This window comes from Rhinolophus ferrumequinum, chromosome 15, assembly GCF_004115265.2.
Source record: "Rhinolophus ferrumequinum isolate MPI-CBG mRhiFer1 chromosome 15, mRhiFer1_v1.p, whole genome shotgun sequence".
NCBI classification, from domain to species: Eukaryota; Metazoa; Chordata; class Mammalia; order Chiroptera; family Rhinolophidae; genus Rhinolophus; species Rhinolophus ferrumequinum.
The window spans coordinates 4,498,685-4,519,230 of record NC_046298.1 but is presented as its reverse complement, the minus strand read 5'-3'; the positions used below and the strand labels follow the sequence as shown (position 1 = coordinate 4,519,230).

The 20,546-nt window shown below is 56.8% G+C and overlaps 1 protein-coding gene across 2 annotated transcripts in view; it reads left to right on the top strand.

Annotated features, from left to right (window-relative positions):
* The window catches only part of ZNF423 (zinc finger protein 423), a 301,853-nt gene that overhangs the window by 174,714 nt on the left and 106,593 nt on the right, over positions 1 to 20,546 (top strand). For both annotated transcript variants that reach the window (XM_033128814.1, XM_033128813.1), the window contains 2 exons: positions 3,714 to 6,928; positions 11,485 to 11,569. In XM_033128814.1, the coding sequence (XP_032984705.1) occupies positions 3,714 to 6,928; positions 11,485 to 11,569 (3,300 nt within the window). The remainder of the gene's footprint in view (positions 1 to 3,713; positions 6,929 to 11,484; positions 11,570 to 20,546) is intronic.

The window sequence follows — 20,546 nt, the reverse complement described above, 5'->3', positions numbered from 1 at the left end:
CTCTTCCTCTCCGACGTCCTGCACACACATCCTGGGCACCTCGGCCCCCGCTCATCTCTCCATCTTCTCCTAGAGCTAAGGGTCCCCAAAGCAAAATGCATTTGGAGGGGTCGGGTGGCAGCAGGCAAGGTAAATGCTGTGAGAATACAAGCCTCTAAACAGGGCACTCTGAGTTTGGGGCTTTTGATGTCAACGTGACCCCCCATTCCCCTCGATGGGGACTTTTCGGTGCAAGGAGCCTTATTTTCATTTCAATTCAGAGGATTATAATCACAGGCAGTGCTCAGTGTGTCGCTCCCAGGGTGACGGGCTTTGCTTTAGTTTTGAAACTTGTTTGTGGAAAAATAAAGCCAGCCAGGCATCCCCACAATGGCCCTTGAGGACTGGTGTGGGGCCGGTCGATTGTCCTTCTTAAAGCCTGATGGGACCAGGGTGAGTGGAGCCCGCACTCCTGGGAGACACGGGTGCCTGGCCGTGGACGCAGGGCACGTCCTGCCCCTCTCCACGCCTCAGCCCCCTCAGCTCAGAAATGGGGTGTGACTGATGGCCGTGAAGATGCAAAGAAATGAACGGTGGTACTGGAAGCACTTAGCCCAGTGCTGGCACATGGGACATGTCATATTATTAGCTCTAGTGGCAGTCATTAGTACTGATTATTATTATTGGCCAAATAGTGCTTTTCTTTAACAGCTTTATTGACGTGTAATTTGCATACCATAAAATTCATTTGTGTTAAGCAAGCAATTCAATGACTTAGTAAATGTACAGGGCTGTGCAGTCCTCGCCACAATCCAGTTCTAGGGCGTTTGCGTGATCTCAGAAGGATGCCTCTGGCCGGTTTGCAGTGTCCTCCCGCCTTCAGCCTCAGGCGGCCTCTGATCTTCCTTCTGCCGCTACAGGTGTACCTGGTCTGGACATTTCATGTACATGGAGTAATAGTGCTTGTTCACGTTCACTTTTCTCATCCAGCCCACAATGATTCCCGTTTCTCAGATGTGTAGACTGAGTCAGAGCGATTAAGAGGAATGCGCACAGGGTGGATGAGAAACACAGGACTTCGATTGCAGGTGTCTGCTCTCATCCTTGGGCAGGTGGCATGAGGGTTTGCAAGCAAGTGCGTTTCATCCTGTGCCTCTCTGGCCTTGGTGGGCCCCTCCCCGAAATACAGACGATGGACCAGTCCCGGTCGTCCTGTCGGAGAGGGCTCAAAGGAGATCCAGACTGCAACTGCACAGGAGGCTTGACGCGTGGGTCCCTCTCTCTTTCTCACCCACACAGGTGTAGTCTTGTTTAACTGGCTTGAGCAAGCTCGTCCAGACCCTGTTGGGGACCTGACTGGGGACAGTCCTGGTGCTGTCATCTCCTGGGGAAAGTCACTGTGGCTGTGCCTGAGTTTCCTTGTCTGTACAGTGGGAGGGGTCATGGTTCCCCCTGTCTGTGACCGTGGGAAAGCACTTAGAGTGGCCAGACACACAGGAAAGGATCTATGACAGCTTGAGTGAGTCTGAACGAAGACATCAAAATACTAATAAGCTGGTTGAGCCAGGCCAGGGGCAGGGGCCAAGCGGGTCCCCCAGCGGCCCCAGCTCCTGCCATCTCCTCCCTTGGGGCCCTTTGTCTGCACCCTGTGGAGCCCAGCTGGCAGGTGCTGGGAACTACCAGGCAGGGGCCAGGCTGCCTCCCGCCGCATCTAATCCAAGGTGCTGGCAGCGGCTGCGTCCTTCCCGGCCGAAGGGCCCTGAAACGTGAGATCCCCAAGGGAGCAAGTGCCTCACTCCGGGAGTGCATTCTGGGAGGTGCCCATGCCAGACTGGGTGGCTGGGCTTCAGAGGTGGGGAGTCTGCCGGAGACATAGGACTCAGGGCTGGGGACTTTGCCTGCGGTACCCGGGGGCCTGCGTGGGCACCAGGGTGGTGGGTGTGTCCTAGGAGCAGGCTCAGCGCCAGCCTGAGGGACCCTGCAAGACCCTGCACCGGGCTTGCTGTCTCTGAAGTCTGGGGCTGTGCCTGGGACAGCAGCGGCAGCTGTGAGGACGCGACGTCCCTGTGACTGTGGAGTGTGATGGTGTGTGTGTGTGCGTGTGTGCACGTGCATCTGCAGGTGGGTGTGCGTGAGTGTGTGCGTGTGTAAGTTGGTGTGTGAGTGATAGTGGGAATGATGGTGTATGAATGGATATGTATGCGTGTGAGAGTATGTGATTGTATGTGACCGTGTGTGAGCATGATGATGTGTGCGGCTGTGTGTGTAGGTGAGTATGTATTCGTGTCTAAATTTGTGAGTTGTGGGAGTGACATGTGAGCTGCGTGTGTGCCTGTGAGTACGAGTATCAGTGTGCTGATGTGTGCAAGAGTGTGTGCCAGGGTCCGCCCTTGCCAGGAGTGTGGCCCCTTTGTCCCCTCCCTTCTGAAGGCTCTGGGCTGCCTCTGGCAAGACTTGCTGGGTGACATCTGTGAGGCTAAACTGGGCTGGCTGGGGCCCGGAGAGGCGGGGGGCGGTGGTTGATTTCCTCGGGGTTACAAGAGCAAGGTCAGTGAGGCCGAATCTGAACTTTTGTCTTTCTCTCCCCTGCCCGTAGCAGCCTGCGGTCCATTTCATTCATTATTAAGTTTTAAATCAAGCATCGGAAATTTGAGCCATAGAAGTCACTCTCTGCTCAGGCTGACTCGGTTCACCCCCTGCTGCGTCTCAAGGATCTTCCCTGGCTCTATTTGCTGCGTCCTGGGTGCCATTGTTTTCCTAGAAACAGCCAGTCCTAGTTTTTTTTTTTTTACTTCAATTTTCTCTGAGGCTGAATGGACCAGCGAAGGCATGGGGGTGGGGATGGGGGATTAGGGTGGCCCCTGTCCCCGGGGAGGGTAGGCCACGTCGGCATCTGTGCAGAGAGTTCCCTCCCCCCATGATGGCTCTAAGGACCTGCTGGGCTCTGAGTTCTGTGACCATCTGGGCTCTGATCCATCCTCTAATCACTGTTACCACCAGGCTATCTCTCAGGGTCCTGGATGGACTTGGGTCATTCCTGGGGTGAGGGGAAGCAAAAGAAACAGCCCCCTTACGATGGTTCGAGCTGGAACCTGCAGACCCTTCTCAGGTGTCCTCTGCTCGCTGTCTCCCATTTGTGCCCTTGAGCCTGATGCCATGTGCCTGTGACTTCCCGTCTCATACATCTGTCTGCCACCTGAAGGAGCAGTTCCAGCTTCATCAGTCCCCTCACCCCCAAAGAATGGGGTGCGGCTGAATTCATTACAGTGCACTGTGTTTTCTTGCAAAGTTTTGCTTGTGCCCCTCAGGGTTGTGGGATTTCCCACCAGGACTAGAGGTTGGCGGGGAGTCAGCCCCCAGGTTGCGATCAGGTGATGGGACTTGCCTCCTTCTGGCCCGTGGGACTGATGGTTTGTGAGGGCATTTCCAGTGACTTTGTCCAGGCTGCCCACGCCCCTCAGGGAAGTGGCCGAGACCTTACTTCCTACGGGGGTACCTGGTCCAGTGAGGCCGCGGCAGGTGTTGCTGAGGGGAAAGGCGTCTCCCTCCCATATCCTGCTGCCCTTCTGCCACCCCCTCTGCAGGCTAGAGGGTCCCTCACGACCACTAGCTTCCGCCCCCCAGACTCCCTCCCCCACTCCCCCCGCCCGCTGCACAGCCTCAGCCCGGAGCTGCCCTTGTTTCTGGGCGGCCCTGGGAATTGCCTCTAATCTCCTTTCTGCTTCCCCCTGCAGATGGTGACGACGACCCACAACTCTCCTGGGTGGCCTCATCTCCCTCCAGCAAGGATGTTGCATCACCCACGCAGATGATTGGGGATGGGTGTGACCTCGGCCTGGGCGAGGAGGAAGGGGGCACAGGCCTGCCGTACCCTTGCCAGTTCTGCGACAAGTCCTTCATCCGCCTCAGCTACCTGAAGAGGCACGAGCAGATCCACAGCGACAAGCTGCCCTTCAAGTGCACCTATTGCAGCCGCCTCTTCAAGCACAAGAGGAGCCGCGACCGGCACATCAAGCTGCACACGGGCGACAAGAAGTACCACTGTCACGAGTGCGAGGCGGCCTTCTCCCGCAGCGACCACCTCAAGATCCACCTGAAGACGCACAGCTCCAGCAAGCCCTTCAAGTGCTCCGTGTGCAAGCGCGGCTTCTCATCCACCAGCTCGCTGCAGACCCACATGCAGGCCCACAGGAAGAACAAGGAGCACCTGGCCAAGTCGGAGAAGGAGCCCAAGAAGGACGACTTCATGTGCGATTACTGCGAGGACACCTTCAGCCAGACGGAGGAGCTGGAGAAGCACGTGCTCACCCGCCACCCCCAGCTCTCCGAGAAAGCTGACCTGCAGTGCATCCACTGCCCCGAGGTCTTCGTCGACGAGAACACGCTGCTGGCCCACATCCACCAAGCCCACGCCAACCAGAAACACAAGTGCCCCATGTGCCCCGAGCAGTTCTCCTCCGTGGAGGGCGTCTACTGCCACCTGGACAGCCACCGGCAGCCCGACTCCAGCAACCACAGCGTCAGCCCCGACCCCGTGCTGGGCAGCGTGGCCTCCATGAGCAGCGCCACGCCGGACTCCAGCGCCTCCGTGGAGCGCGGCTCCACCCCGGACTCCACCTTGAAGCCACTGCGGGGCCAGAAGAAGATGAGGGAGGACGGGCCGGGCTGGTCCAAGGTGGTCTACAGTTGCCCCTATTGCTCCAAGCGGGACTTTCACAGCCTGGCCGTGCTGGAGATCCACCTGAAGACCATCCACGCAGACAAGCCACAGCAGAGCCACACGTGTCAGATCTGCCTGGACTCCATGCCCACCCTGTACAACCTCAACGAGCACGTCCGTAAGCTGCACAAGAACCACGCCTACCCTGTCATGCAGTTCGGCAACATGTCCGCCTTCCACTGCAACTACTGCCCAGAGATGTTCGCCGATATCAACAGCCTGCAGGAGCATATCCGCGTCTCCCACTGCGGCCCCAACGCCAACCCACCCGAGGGCAACAACGCCTTCTTCTGCAACCAGTGCTCCATGGGCTTCCTGACGGAGTCCTCCCTCACCGAGCACATCCAGCAGGCCCACTGCAGTGTCGGCGGGTCCAAGCTGGAGTCCCCGGTGGTGCAGCCCGCGCAGTCCTTCATGGAGGTCTACTCCTGCCCCTACTGCACCAACTCGCCCATCTTCGGCTCCATCCTGAAGCTCACCAAGCACATCAAGGAGAACCACAAGAACATCCCGCTGGCCCACGGCAAGAAGTCCAAGGCAGAGCAGAGCCCGGTCTCCTCTGACGTGGAGGTGTCTTCCCCGAAGCGGCAGCGGCTCTCGGCCAGCGCCAACTCCGTCTCCAACGGCGAGTACCCCTGTAATCAGTGCGACCTCAAGTTCTCCAACTTCGAGAGCTTCCAGACCCACCTGAAGCTGCACCTGGAGCTGCTGCTGCGGAAGCAGGCGTGCCCCCAGTGCAAGGAGGACTTCGACTCGCAGGAATCGCTCCTGCAGCACCTGACGGTGCATTACATGACCACGTCGACCCACTACGTGTGCGAGAGCTGCGACAAGCAGTTCTCCTCGGTGGACGACCTGCAGAAGCACCTGCTGGACATGCACACCTTTGTGCTGTACCACTGCACGCTGTGCCAGGAGGTCTTCGACTCCAAGGTGTCCATCCAGGTGCACCTGGCCGTGAAGCACAGCAATGAGAAGAAGATGTACCGCTGCACGGCCTGCACCTGGGACTTCCGCAAGGAGGCCGACCTGCAGGTACACGTCAAGCACAGCCACCTGGGCAACCCAGCCAAGGCCCACAAGTGCATCTTCTGCGGGGAGACGTTCAGCACCGAGGTGGAGCTGCAGTGCCACATCACCACGCACAGCAAGAAGTACAACTGCAAGTTCTGCAGCAAGGCCTTTCATGCCATCATCCTGCTGGAGAAGCACCTGCGGGAGAAGCACTGCGTGTTCGACGCGGCCACCGAGAACGGCACGGCCAACGGGGTGCCCCCTGCCGCCACCAAGAAGGCCGAGCCCGCCGACCTGCAGGGCATGCTGCTTAAGAACCCCGAGGCCCCCAACAGCCACGAGGCCAGTGAGGACGACGTGGACGCGTCGGAGCCCATGTATGGCTGCGACATCTGCGGGGCGGCCTACACCATGGAGGTGCTGCTGCAGAACCACCGGCTGCGGGACCACAACATCCGGCCGGGCGAGGACGATGGCTCACGCAAGAAGGCCGAGTTCATTAAGGGCAGCCACAAATGCAACGTGTGCTCGCGGACTTTCTTCTCGGAGAACGGGCTGCGGGAGCACCTGCAGACGCACCGGGGCCCCGCCAAGCACTACATGTGCCCCATCTGCGGCGAGCGCTTCCCTTCGCTGCTGACGCTCACCGAGCACAAGGTGACCCACAGCAAGAGCCTGGACACGGGCACCTGTCGCATCTGCAAGATGCCCCTGCAGAGCGAGGAGGAGTTCATCGAGCACTGCCAGATGCATCCCGACCTGCGCAACTCGCTCACGGGCTTCCGCTGCGTGGTCTGCATGCAGACGGTCACCTCCACGCTCGAGCTCAAGATCCATGGCACCTTCCACATGCAGAAGCTGGCGGGCAGCTCGGCGGCGTCCTCCCCCAACGGCCAGGGCGTGCAGAAGCTCTACAAATGCGCCCTGTGCCTGAAGGAGTTCCGCAGCAAGCAGGACCTGGTGAAGCTCGATGTCAACGGGCTCCCTTATGGCCTCTGCGCCGGCTGCATGACCCGCGGTGCCAACGGACAGGTGGGCGGCCTGGCCCCGCCCGAGCCCGCCGACCGGCCGTGCGCCGGCCTCCGCTGCCCCGAGTGTAGCGTCAAATTCGAGAGCGCCGAGGACCTGGAGAACCACGTGCAGGTGGACCACCGCGACCTCACGCCGGAGACCAGTGGGCCCCGGAAAGGCACCCAGACGTCCCCCGTGCCCCGGGTAAGTGCCGCCGCCCAAGCGTGTCCCTGCTCCTGGGGGCTCCTGCCCCCTGCTCGTGGGCGCTGAGCCCCAGAGGAGCCTCCCACGCTGACTCTGTCCCTCCTGGTGACAGTCCCTTTGGGAGCCCAGGGAAGCAGCACTGCAGGAGACCGAGGTAAAACCCCAGAGTTGCCGTTTCCCTTCCAGCTGGGGGACGTGCATCCGTTATGGATCTCTCTGGGTCTCATTTGCCACGTGCTCATCTGTAAAAGGGGAATAATGGTCTTGGCGTCAGAACTGCTGTGCGGGGCCCGTGGCGTAATCCCGCCGAAGGGTCCGTGGGCTGGCCGACCACAGTGCGTGTTCCCGTCCTGCCAGCTGCCATCTTTTTATCGCTCTGGGGAGGGCTGCTTCCCCTGCGTCCTGGGCCTGCTTGGGAAAGCCTCTTTGCGCTCTGGGTTTTAGATCCAGGAGTCTTTTGACAGGTCAAGGAGCTAATATACACATAAAGGGCTCAATCATGCTCGTTATAATCACCAGCTGATATTACCGTCATCAACAGCCCCATTATAGTTAGTGCAGTGGCTGCTGCATGGAAGGCCCTAGAAATGGTTCTAATTACTGTTATTAATGATTGATTGATCAGTTCGTTCATTCATCACATTTGTTCTGAGCACCCATTATGTTTTCGGGGTTTTTAGCAGCCAAGGAGAGTCAGACATGGACCCTGCCCTAGGGGCTCCCAGACCAGGGGATCTGGGCTCCTTGGAGGGTCCACGCGGGCCCTGGGTACAGCGGCCCTGGCCCGTGGGGTTCTCAGGTGTTGGGACGGGCTGGAGATTCCCATCGAGTCAGGGTTGTGTGCTCCAGGCTGAGAAGGCGCCAAGCGGATCTCGGGGGTGTCTTCCCCTGGAGGGCTGCGGTTGGCGCCACGGGCATGGAGGCGAGATTTAAGGGGGGGCTCCCTGCCACAGATGCCTGCTGGAAGACAGGGATGTTTACCGTGGGATCAGAACTGGGGCCTGGACGCTGGGATTCTGAGGGGGAGAGTGAGTGAGAGAATGAGAAGGGGGCTGCACGGTGGAAGGGACTTGAGGGGCCTCCTGGCCCAGCTCCCCACCGAGGCCCAGCGAGCCGGAGGGCCCGTCCACGGTCACCTGGCTGGACAGAGAAACACCTGGATGAGGTTAGAGCTATGTGTCTGGCTGGGGCTCGATGTCTTTCCTCAGAAAGACATCTGAAGCAGAGAGCCTCTTCTAGGGGTGTTAACACCCCAGTCTCTCAAGGCCTGAGCCAGACCTCTAGGCAGGAGCCAATAGGACACGCCACGGAGGTCCTGGATGTGGGTTCCTCCTGGCCACCGCTGCCCACCTCTCCCGCTCAGTCTCCGCTTGCTGGCTGGCCAGAGTGGGCCGACTTGGGAGCACATGGGCCTGGAGTCAGGTTCGCTGGGTGAAGCTCTCCCTCACCCCGCTCCCAGTGCTCACTGTGATCTGACTTCTCCGGGCCTCTGTCCTCACCTGTCAAGCCCAAGGGTAATAGTGACACTAGAGTGACAGCAGTGGTGTCCATCTCCACAGCTGACATCACGTGGGAGCCACAGGGGCCGTTCTGGTTTGGGGTCAGCATCTGCTCCGATGGTCAGTTGTTAAGTATCACAGTTCGTTCCCGTGCCGACCTCAGCGTTTCACTCTGAGAATTCAAAGCACTTAGTAAACGTCACTCGTCATTTTCCCATTTATAATCACAACTCACATTTATCAAGGGATGAGGATGTCCAAACACTTTGTCTATTTAATCTTCATAACACTCGCTTTGCAGACAAGGAAACAGAACGGTGAGGTAGCTTGCGACGAGCCCCCAGCTTTCAAGAGGCCGACAAGGTGTTGGAACCCACAGCCTGAGCTCTTGCCCAACACTCTAGCCAGCATGTCTGGAGCCCATCCTGGTTGCAAGAGGGGAGAGGCTGGCTGGGGCGAGGTCCGGGAGGTCACCCCCATGTTCAAGCTGGGCCCTGCACGCCCCCTTCCAGGTGTACCCCAGCCCATCCCTGTCCATTCGGTACTGCCCACCCCTGCACTATGGTTCTGACAGCCACAGGGCTCCCCATCTGCCCTGGATCCTGCATCTAGTACCACTTCCTAAAGGCCCTTCCTGGGTGGGCACTGGCTCTTATATTGTTTCCATGGCAACAAGCTAGGAGACTTGCCGTGACCTCTGTTTTGGCAAAGAGAGGATGCAGGCTCAGAAAGGTGGAGCCGTGTACCCAGGATGCACAGCTGTGTGAGGCAGTACAGGGGTTCATACTCAGGCGGCTTGTTTTCTGGTACCCGACAGCCTTCCTCTCCCTGTGCCAGGTCTGTGAGAGAGGAGGTGCGTTGACCATCACATCTAGAGGCCTGGGCTGATGGGCCATTTGCAGAAATGAGCTAGACAAAGCCCGGGCACCTCCCCAGGGAAGGCACAGCCCCTGGAACCTTGCCCCTCTCTGGGCACGCCTGGGGGCAGGGGCCCAGCTGTCTGTGAACCCCCCTTCCCTCCCCCAGGACTCATGCATGGAAGAGCAGACTCTGGGGGCTGCACAGGGACTTGGGGGCTGGCAGGCTGGGGCCCATGGGAGTGTATCCATAGCAACCAGCTCTCCGAGGACCGGGTTCCCGTGGGGCGGAGGCTGCGTCAGCTGGGGCATGAAGCATCACGGTTTCTGCCCCCCTCTGTTTATGAGCAATAACATTACCCCGCTCCAGGCCAGCGTGGGCAGACCCTGGTCCTCCATCGGCTCACCAGACCCTCCGATGCCTCTCCCTGCTGTCACATTCCATCTTACAGTGGGGTAAACAAACGTCCAGGTTACAGGGCTTGTCCAGGTCGCACCAGCTTTGTCACCTAGGCCAGAACTGTCCAAGGCCGTCTGGGACACGGAGCCGAGAATGGCAGCTCAGACAGTGGGCTCCAGAGGGAGCCTGCCCGGCCTCGAATCCCAGGTCCCCTGCTCACCAACGTGGGGCTTTGGCCAGCTGGTTTAGCCTCTTGAACTCCACTTTCTCCATCCCGACAGTGGAGCTTGCAGAGTGAGTGTGAGCATTCAGAAGAAACAGTGCCTGCACATAGTAGGTGCTCAATAAATGTGAGCTGTGATCATGATAATAGAGGTTCTGCAGCTATGGCTGTCTTTTCCCTCTCCTGCCCTCCTAATCCTGTCTCCGCCATTCTCAGGTGTATTCCCTTTCTGCTCTGGGCCTCTCTGAGGCTGCGCAGGGCTGGGCTAGGGGAGGCAGCCCTGGCCACAGGCTGTAGGGCTCAGCTTTGCTTTTCCTGGGCTGGGCCCTGGGGAAGCTGCTTTGAAAGCCAAGTTCTCTCTGTGATTATGTCTCCTATTGGGAGCTGATGATCCAGGGGAGGAGGGGTCTCTAGAAGATGGAGAATGGGAGACAGACCAAGAGGAGGTGTTGAGGTGAAGACGGGGGCTGGCTAAGGTTGCAGCAGGGGAGAGGCAGAGGGGAAAATGGAGGGTGAGTGGCAGAGTCCTCCTCTCCCCGTGCTCGTGGCCCACCGGCCTGTGGGACTGGCCTGCCCCTCCGGGTGCCCTCTGCTTTGGACATGAGCAACCCCGGCCTCGCGTGCAAAGCCACAAGGGCTGTCTTTGTACGGGGCCTCTGGGTACACACGTGCCCTAGCGAGTGTTGGTGTGGTGAGCCTGTGTGTGTGTGAGTGCACATGTGTACGCTTAGGAGTCTGTGTATGTACACGAGGGTACCTGTGAGCATGGGGCTGAGCACACACGTGTGTCAGGAGCCCTTTGTGCACCTGTGGGCACACTGAGAGCGGTGGGTGGGGCTGTCAGGGTCCCAGTGAAGGCGCTGAGAGTGTGTGTCTCTGGGGTTGTGATTGGATGTCAGCCTGCATGAACCTGTGCTCCTAAGGTTGCCCCCCACTCCTCTGAGGGTGTCACACTCAGGCCCGTGTTACAGGGAGCTGGTTGTAGTGTGGGGCTGAGTCCGTGAGGGGCTTGTGTGTCACTGGTGAGTTGGGGGGTGAGGCAGGGTGGACATACGTATGCGTGCACGTCTGTCTGTTTATCCTTATGTGCTTGTTCATGCTTGTGTAAACGGATGGATGGGTAGGTGGATGGGTGTGTGTGTATGTCTGTGTGTATAGGTAGATGGGAAGGTAGAGAAGAGGCGGGTGGATGGATGGATGTGTGTGTGTGTGTGTGTGTGTGTGTGTGTGTAGATGAATGGGTGGGTAGATGGAAGACGGGTGTGAGCACACTTGGGCAGGGCAGCCTCCCTCAGCTTCCTTTCCGAGGTTCTGCTGTGTGCCCACACCTTGGGGTGGGGCAGGTGCCCCAGGTCTAGCAGGAAACAGCTCCTTCGGAATGTAGGCACCCCTTCCCCAGGCTGGAGAGCTGGATTCAGAAGTAGGCGGGAAGAGAGGGGACCGGACAGACCAGGGAGGGGACCAGAGCCATTCTGGGAAGTCTGGAGCCAGGACTTCCAGAACTTTGGCTTTCTGCTCTTTTCTCCCTCCCGACTGTTTAATTTCCCCCACCCCTTTTTTTTTTGGTTTCCAAACAGAAAAAGACATACCAGTGCATCAAGTGCCAGATGACCTTCGAGAACGAGAGAGAGATCCAAATCCACGTTGCCAACCACATGATCGGTAAGAGTGTTTCCTCCCACCCGTGCAGGGCCGCGCATGCACTGGGGTTTGAAGTGTGCAGTTTTGGTCTTCATTTCACTGGCTTTTAGGGCAAAGGCTGGAGTCAGTCCTGCTGCTTCGGAGGCGTTCCAGGCAGGAGTACACGTGTCAGAGCTGGAGCACTTTCTCCATCCCCGCCTTCCTGGTGCGGCTCCACTCACATCACAGTCAAACTTTTGACAGTCTCTTCCATTTCCCCGCATACATTTCCGTCCGTTTCTGAAATGAAGTGCTTTCCAGTTGTCAAGCCCTCAGGGGCAATTATGCCTCAATTTCGTGTGTCACGACACCGAACAGATTTAACTGCTTGCATTTCCCCACTAAACGTGGTGAATTCCTCGGGCACGTTGTCCAAACAGAATGCTTACAAAGTTATTGCGGTACTTTTCCTGTTTCCCTTCAAGGGGTTTTGGACTTTGGAAAATTCAGCCTCTCTAAAAGGGGAGCGTTCAAAGTGCCATGGTGTCCCCTCATGGCTGAGGTGAGGAGGAAAGCTGTGGCTGGGTGTGTCTCCCTGGCAGGGGTGCCCTCACCGTAAGAAACGGCACAGCTGGATTTCTGCTAAGCCCAGAGCTGGCTTGGGGTGGGGGTGGGGGTTGGCAGTGAGGACCTTGGAGGTTTCTGGAATCCTGGTCTTTGATGGAAGTGTGATCACCTTCTCCAAGCCCTTGCCTTCTGAGAAGTGGGGCGTCACGTCTGGTGTTGGGCATCCTGACCCTTGCCTGCTTCCTCCGCACTTTTCTTCCTCTAAATCTTTTCATTATAGTCTTAACAATAGCCATGCCAACAGATACTGTTTTACAAAACCCTTGAATGATTGCATACATTTAAAAAACAAATCCATTAATGCGTACCGCTGATGACTTCTCACGAAACAAGCACACCTGTGTATCCGCTGCCCAGCTGAAGAAGCAGCTTCCTGCATCCCAGAAGCTCCCCCGGCCCCTACCCCCACCAATGAAAGGTCATGGCCATCCTGATGTTAACAGCATAAGGTGCTTTCGCCTGTTTCATACTATATATGAGATCACACAACCTCCGCTCATTTGTGTCCGGCGTCTTTCGCTCATTTCCATTAGTTCCTGTGGACATTGTTCCTTTTCACTGGTGGATAATATTCTGCTCTGTGATCTATTCCACTCTCGATGGACACCTGGGTACTTTCCATTTTGGAGTTGTTTCCAGTCGTGCGCTGTTGTTGACGTTCGTGTGGGTGTCTTTTGGTGAACACGTGCATGCGGTTTTAATGGGGCTCTTTCTAGGGCTGGCTTGGTGGCTCACGGGCTGTCAGCAGGTCCTGACCAGTACATTCCCAAGTGGTTGTATGACGTCACGCTCCCACCAGCAGTGTGGGAGTGGCTCCCCGGCCTTGCCACCATCCACATGGTACATAAAGGCTCTCCTCTAGTGAAGTGGCACTCAGGGTGACTGTCGTCCCCTGAGCCACCCTGCTGCAGCGTCACCATGCTCAGTGAGATGGGGTCCCTGTGTCCCAGGGACTCGGAGCCGGTCTCCTGAAGGCTCTGGCCCTGTGCGTGGTGGCGCTTGCCCAGCGGTGAGGGGGCACAAGGAGCCCGAGAAGGGCAGTCGCGGCCCTGGGAATTCGGCCTCACAAGGAGATGGGTGGCTTTTTAATTTCTTCTGCTTGAAAGCCCCCTGCTGACGTAGAAGAAGGAAACTACCTGTCAGTCACCAGCTGCTGAGAGTGCTTTCAGGGAGTGTCAAGGAGGTGAAGATGAAGATATCTAAAAACGCTTGCTTTTGTAGCAGGTGTTAATGTGTGTTCCTGTCTGTAAGTGTGAAGGACGAACGCCTGGCTAATTGGACCACAGCGACTTCAAAGATGTTTTCTGCCCCCTCCCTTCTCTCTTCCACCTTTCCTTTTGTGTGGGGCCTGGAAGCTATGTGTCCTCAGGTGGAAGTGAGGGGGCTTCTCGCAACTAGAGTGATGGGAAATGTGAAAGGAGGTTCGATGGGCATTTGGGGCTTTGTGGGAGAGGAGGGCCGGGCGTCCAGCAAGGAGCCCTGTCTGGTGGCTGGACAGGGCCTCCACCCACGCCGGCCCTGCGGTGCTGCCAGCTGGCCTGCTCTCCAGGCCACGAGGGAGCTGGAGGCCTGGGGAGCAGGCAGCAGGCAGCTGTTGGTGTCAGAGCCTGAGAGTTCAGTCTAGGCGAGATGGTTCTACAGTTGCGGAAAGTCTCGCCACGCACGCCCTGGGTGTGTGGCAACAAGGCACGGGCTGGGGACCCCATGTGAGCAGCGCCCCCTCTGGCTCTAGCCTGCCGCTTCCCTTGGCTTCATCAACTCCGTTTAGCAAGTAGACTGAGCACCTGCTGCCTGCGGAGCGCTGGGCTGGTCTGCGCGGGTGTCAGAGGGCACAGGGGACACCGTCCCTGCCTTACAGCACCCCTAGGAGACACGACACTGCACACGCCGTGCAGCGGGGCGGTCACACTGGTAAGGATGCCGATAGCCGCCGTGCCCTGAGCCCACCACACGCCAGATACCTCACAGAGGTGCTCGTTCTCCATGTCCCGAGGACGTTGAATCACTTCCCCAGGTTCTTCCAGCCAGGGAGTCACGGAGCCAAGGTCGGAATAAGAGCTGAGCCTTCTTCACTGTGTGCCGCTCCCCTGCCAGGGCCTGTGGTGGGAAACGCCCCACATGGCACAGTAGTGGGGTGTCGGCAGCAGCTGGCACTATATGTTCCCAGATGCCAGTCCCCACTGTCCCTGCTGTGTTCTGGGAGGATGCTCTGTGTCCCCATCCTGGCCCCTTTGGGTACCTGTGTGTGTACCCCTGGGCGTGTGCATACTACTAGGGAGCCGTTGAGGGTTTTGGAGCAGGGTTGGCCTGGACATACCGTGTTTCCCAAAAGAAGACCTAGCCAGACCATCAGCAAAAATCAATGTAAGGCCCGGTCTTATTTTAATATAAGACCAGGTATAATATAATATAATACAATATAGTAATATAATGCTGGGTCTTATATTAATTTTTGCTCCAAAAGACGCATAAAGCTGATGATCCGGCTAGGTCTTCTTTTCGGGGAAACATGCTAGCTGTGTACTTTAGGGAGGTCAGTGTGGCTGCAGCGTGGAGGAGGAAGAGGTGGGAAGAGAACAGAGACCTGCCTGGTCTGGTCCGGAGGTGAGGGAATGAGTCTGGGGAGAGGAGAGGAGGAGGTGCTAGACTATATTTGGCTTGAGCTATGTGCCTCGTTGGCCTGGTGGCTTGGGGAAGGTGGCAGAGGGTGACAGTGGGAGGTGTGAAAGGAAGAGAGCCAGGCACCAGAGCCCTAAGGGGGAGGAGGGTGACTCTGTAGTCTCAGTAAAAAGCACTGGGGCCCAGGGTCCCTGTGGGCAGTTTCCCCTGCTAAATGGCCCCAGCCCAGAGTGGCCACCTGGAGCTGGTGGGGGTAAAAGCCCCCCTTAGTGACACCAAAGGGACTCGGCGGGTAGAAGTGGCACTGTTCAGCTTGGTGGCCTTCTCATAAACTCAGGGCGCTGGGGGTCTGCGGCAGGCCTCCCCAGGGACCTAGACTGCTGGAGACCTCCCCTGGGGGACGCTAAACTGGCCTTTTTATAGCGGGAGACCTCTTCGTGGCTTTGCAGCCTCTCCAGACCCAGGAGTTATGGTGACTCAGGGACATGTCTCCTTGGAAACATTCCCCCAGCACCCCTCTCGGGCTGCTGCTGGCCAAGGATTGGTGTGGAGCTGATAAGAACGAAGGGTCTTTTGAAACCTTTCCGCAGTGGGGTCTCCTTTGAAATCTCCCCTCCCACAGAGAATGAGGGCCCCTCTCTGGGCTTTCCCCAGCTTTTGAAACGGTTTGAGACACCCTTTCGGCTGCAGGTACATCATTGGAGCAGCTGCAGCTCTGCTGTGTCGCCTCCCGCCCGCTGGCCTGGTTCTGCCCAGTGGTCCCTTCCTCCCCTCCCGCTGCCCCCTCCCCTCCCCCTCCCACTGCCCCCAGCCCACCGCAGACACTGGGAGGCTGACCCCCCTCAGAAAGTGGCTCTGCAGGAGACCCCCCGCCTTGGGCTCCCTGGGGCCTGCTGAACAAGAGCTGAAGGAAGGCTTTTGGGGGGCCTGGCCAGAGGCAGGGCCCCCCTCCAGTGGCTCGGGAAGGAGTGTCTTCCCATGTGTGTTGAACATGTGTGTACGAGGCCCTCTAGGACACTGGGGGCTCAGACTCCCAGGAAGCCGGTTTGCCTGGGGTGGCCTGCCCTCCACGGTCGCTTGGAGTCGCCTCTGCTCTCGTCCCCCGTCAGGTGGGAAAAGGGGTCTGAGAACTTGTCCTTGAACTAATGAATTTGCTATGACCCAGGTTGGCCCCAAGGGAGTGACTCAGCCTCTGGGCCCTGTGTCCTTACTCAGGGCTTCACGGGCCCCTGGGGGGAGCCCCGAGGAGGATCAGGGCTGGGAAGGGACAGTCCTTGGGGAACCTTGTCAGGAATGCTTACCCTCCGTGTCCTTGGAAAGTAGCTGTGGACCTTCTGGCAGGCAGCCAGGCCGGAGCAAGGCCGGTCCCCATGGGGCGTTAGTCTCATTCTGAAGACGTTATTTTCTTGGTCATGTCAGCCCCTTTCCCTGGGTGCCTCTGAAGAGCTGGGCTTTGCTGTCGGTGGTGAAGAAATGGGGGGCATTTAGAAGATCAGCCTCTGGTCTCCTTTACAAACCCCCCTTCTCAACCCCCTCCCATGCTGGGCAGGTGGTACTTTGTGTCCTCCTCTCTCTGTGGCCGTGATCCACCTGGAGGGGAAGGGTCTGCTGCCGAGGGGTGAGGGGGGAGAGAGAGAGAGAGAGAGAGAGAGAGAGAGAGAGAGAGAGAGAGAGAGATTGAGAGAGGTTTTCTGCCTTCGAAGTTTTTAAGGAGTTCGTCCCTGGAGGCATATCGAAAGCCACCTTGCAGACCGGTACCCCATCTCTCGGTGGCTGCTGGCATACCCAGGATCCTTGCCGAAGGCCTGGCCGGTAGCATTTTGGAGGGGAAGGAAGGTCTGGTGGGGAAATCAGTGTCTCGCTCACACTGGAGAAATACAGAATCCCTCAAATACAACTGAAGAGAAAAATGCGCGCAAAGGAAAGGGGGTCCTGCCTGCGTGGTGCTGAGAACACATGCTGCTCAGCACGGCTGTGTCAGGCTCTTCTGTGGTGCTTTTGATTCAGGTAAGACCAGACCCAAAACATCTGTTGAACCTTAATGTGTGATAAAAATGTGTCCCTCTCCCCACAGGGATCACATTTCCAGTTCTGGAACTGTTCTGTCAGAATAACAAGCTTGTGCACAGAGCTTGTAATCCAATTCTTTTTTATCGTTTGTTGTTTTTCTCATAATCCCCAAGTACGGCCCAATCGCTTCCCCCTTAACAGCCCCCGTGGGTGAGGACTCAGTTTCCCTGACTTGGAATCTCGTTGTTTGGTTTAAGAAGCTGTGGATCAAGGACTTTGATCTATGAAGAATCCACCAGTTCTGGATTTTAAAATAGTGGAATTTTCCTCATGTTCATAGATTTCTTTATTTTTTTTAAGAAAGGGAAAGGTCTCTGAGGGTGGTGATTCCTCTAGTAGTAAGCCAAGTTCAGTGAATATAATTGCGATTGTCCATGAGGAACCTCTAGGCCAGCTGGGGAGATGGTAACCTCCAAGGATAATAAGGTCAGAATAATAGCACAAGTCTAAGCCAAGGAAGCTCATGGGTAGGCATGGGCATTCCAGGAAAGCTTCCTGGAGGAGGTCACACCTAATCAGGGTCTTAGAAGATGGGAAGTCATTTGCGAGTGGCCTTTCAGGCAGAGCAAATAGAAGCCAAGACAGTTCATGGAGAAGAGGCCCATGCAGCATGTGGGGAACCTGTAGACACGTTAGTATTACTCCAGAATAAATTGTCAGGCAGGAAGTGAGCAGGTCACAGAAGAGCCTGAAGTGAAGCAGGTGAGAGAAGGTAGGGGTGTCGGTTAGGAGGGTGTTGGGTTGGAGAAACATTGAAGAGGCCAAACCAGCAGGATTTGGCGATAGAGTGGATATGGGAAGGGGGGAAATTAGGAATGAGTCCGAGATAGCCAGTGACCATGTGTTGGGTGACAGGTAGCTGACACGACACCTGAAGAAGGGCTTTGGGGGGCTGGCGAAGACGGAGGACGCTAATATGGCGGGTGGCGTCTAAGCACCAGGCCCTGCTGACAGTGCCCACCCGTGTTATCACACTTACCCCCATGACAGCGCGTCAGGGGCCGCTGTTATTTCCCCTCTTTTGCACATGGGGAACGGGGGGGACTTGTCCAGTATCAAGAGAGGGGCTATGAGCTCAAGTAGTGTGATTCCAGAGCCTTCTTAACTCCCGCACCCGAAGGCTCATCGTATTTGGTGAGCTTGACTTCGCTGGTGATTTGGCCTTGCACGAGGTGCCCCCTGGACAATCTGAGCGCTCGTATCTGGCAGGCGGTTGGCCACACGGGCTGGGAGAAAGGCCTGGGCCAGAGAAGGGGTTTGGAAGCCTCAGCATCGACGGTGAAGGCAGCTGGGAGGAGCGAGGGGCAGCAGGGGCGTGGTGTCATCGAGTGTACGGAGCCACGGACACGCCCACGGGGGGGCTGAAGAGGGCCCGCTGCACTGTCCTGGGCATAAACGGGCAGCAGAGTCAGCTGGGGCAACGAGCTGACGGGACGTGGGGAGACCAGCAGTGTAGACGCAACTCTCCAGGTTCTGGGCTGGGAAGGAGGGTGAACAGCAGGGGCCGAGGGGTCCTAGGGCCACAGGAAGCTTGTTTTTAAGAGGAGAGGTCAGAGTGGGTTTGTAGGCTGAGAGGAGAGAGCCAGCAGGGAGAGGAGGAGGAGGCACGGAGGGGAGAGGGCAGTGGAGCCGGCCCTGACACCGTCGCGGGTGGGCCTCCGCTCTTGCTTTCTGTCACCATGGGCTTGGCAGCCTGTGCTGCTGAATTGACTTTGTTCAATGTCCTTTATGGTCGTTTGGCTGCTTGGGAGCAGCTGGTACAGGAGACTTTCCCTCGTATCTGTTCCTGGCCAAGCCAGCAGAAGACCAGCGTCCCGTGGCCAGTGGTGCCCCAGGGATTGGCCTGCTCTGCCCTGACCTAGGAGATGCCAGAGCCTCCCACGGGGCTGCGGACGCCTGGCCAGCCTTCCTTCCTCGTGGGTCCCTGGGGCCCAGTGGGGAGGGTAGGAGGCCTCCTCTGGAGACTCCACACCCCTCCCTGAAGGCGTCGGGGTGTCCCTCCTGGGCTGACCAGTCTCCTAGGTGCCTTACCTGGTGTGGTTTCCAACTCATCTGCCTGGGAAACCAAGGTGGGGAGAGACGATGTGATTCCCCAGGTGTGCAGCCTGCCCTGAGCCCAAGTCGGAGTGAGAATCCGGGGTCACTGGTGGGACTGTTTTCTAAACAAAGGCCCCTTTAGGAAGTTACTGACTTGGGTGTATCCAGTACTTCTTTATTAAGCACCGTTTGCTCCCTCTACTGTGGGTGTGAGCATTCGTGAGAGAGTACACACGTGTGTGGGCACACACCACAGGATGTAGAGCTCTACAGTGAAACCCAGCGGTGACGGGCACCCAGCTCCTGGCTGTGTCGCTTCATGGCTAAGTCGATTCTCCTCTGTGTGCTTCAGCCCCTCATCTGTGCAATACCCCATCGTAACAGTGCGTAGCGATTTAGGCAGCCTCTTTGGGGCAAGTCCAAGACCCAACTCACACTGACTAAGGCATAAAAAGAGGATTATTGGCTCATATTACTGAAAAGTCTGGGGATGCATTGGGAGTCAGGCTTCAGGCATGGTTGGATCCAGGGGTTCCAACAGTCATCACCAATCTCTCTCTCTCCCATCTCTCAGCTCTGCTTCCTCTTTGTTGCCTTCATTCCCAGGTGAGCTGCCCTTGTGCAAGATAAACACCAGCAGCTCCCCAGCTCCCCGCTCAGCTCAGCAGCCCCAGCAGAGAGGGGCCTGTGCTTCCTCATCAGCAGAAAAGGCCTCAGGAGGCTCCTGATGTTGCCCATAAACCAATCACTGTGGCCGTGGAGGTGGAGTGGGTTGATTGGTCAGGCCGGCACCACCTGCCCACCCTGGATGCTGGGGTGGGTCAGTGTCAGTCCCCCTCCCCCAACAATGGCAGTGGAAGGGTATTCTTGAAAAGAAAGAGGGTATCTGTTTTCCACAAGGGGGACGCAGCACAAACAGTAGCGGGTCATCACCCCTTCCTTTTGGGGGCTGTTTGGAGGATTAAAGGAGTTAAAATATATGAAAGATACCCAGCACACTACCTGGCACATATACATTCTCAGTAAGTGGTAACTATTAACGTTAACTGTTAACTATTATTGTCAATACTATTATTAGTCCCTGAGGCAGGGACTAATTAAAGGTGCTGATATAGATAGTGATGATGACCGTGGAGCCTTTGTTTACAGAGGACAAACTGAGCCCCTCTGTAGCGATGCTACACTTCTATCCCAGATGTCTGTCCGTGGCAGCTCCTAGGATGCCGCTGAGGGCTTCCTGGAGGAGGAAGACTGGCCCTCTGCATTTGTTTCTGAACTTAGGGGCCACATTCAGTCTCTTACCATTTCGTATAATAATAGGTGTGGTTTTCTTGTAGATACTCTTTATCAAGTTGAGGAACTTCCCTCTAATTTTCTAAAAGTTCTTATCATGAATGGGTGTTGGATTTTGTCAAAAAGTTTTTTTTACTGCATCTATTTATGTGACCATGTGCTTTTCTTCTTTAGTCTGTTAATATGGTGAGTTACATTTATTGATTTTGAAATATTGAAATAGCCTTGCATCCTTTTTATATATTGCTGAATTCTCTTTGCTAATATTTTGTTAAAGATTATTTAATCTGTATTTTGAGAGATATTGATCTGTAGTTTTATCTTGTCCTGTCTGCTTGGCTTTGGTATTGGACAATATTAGTTTCATAAAATA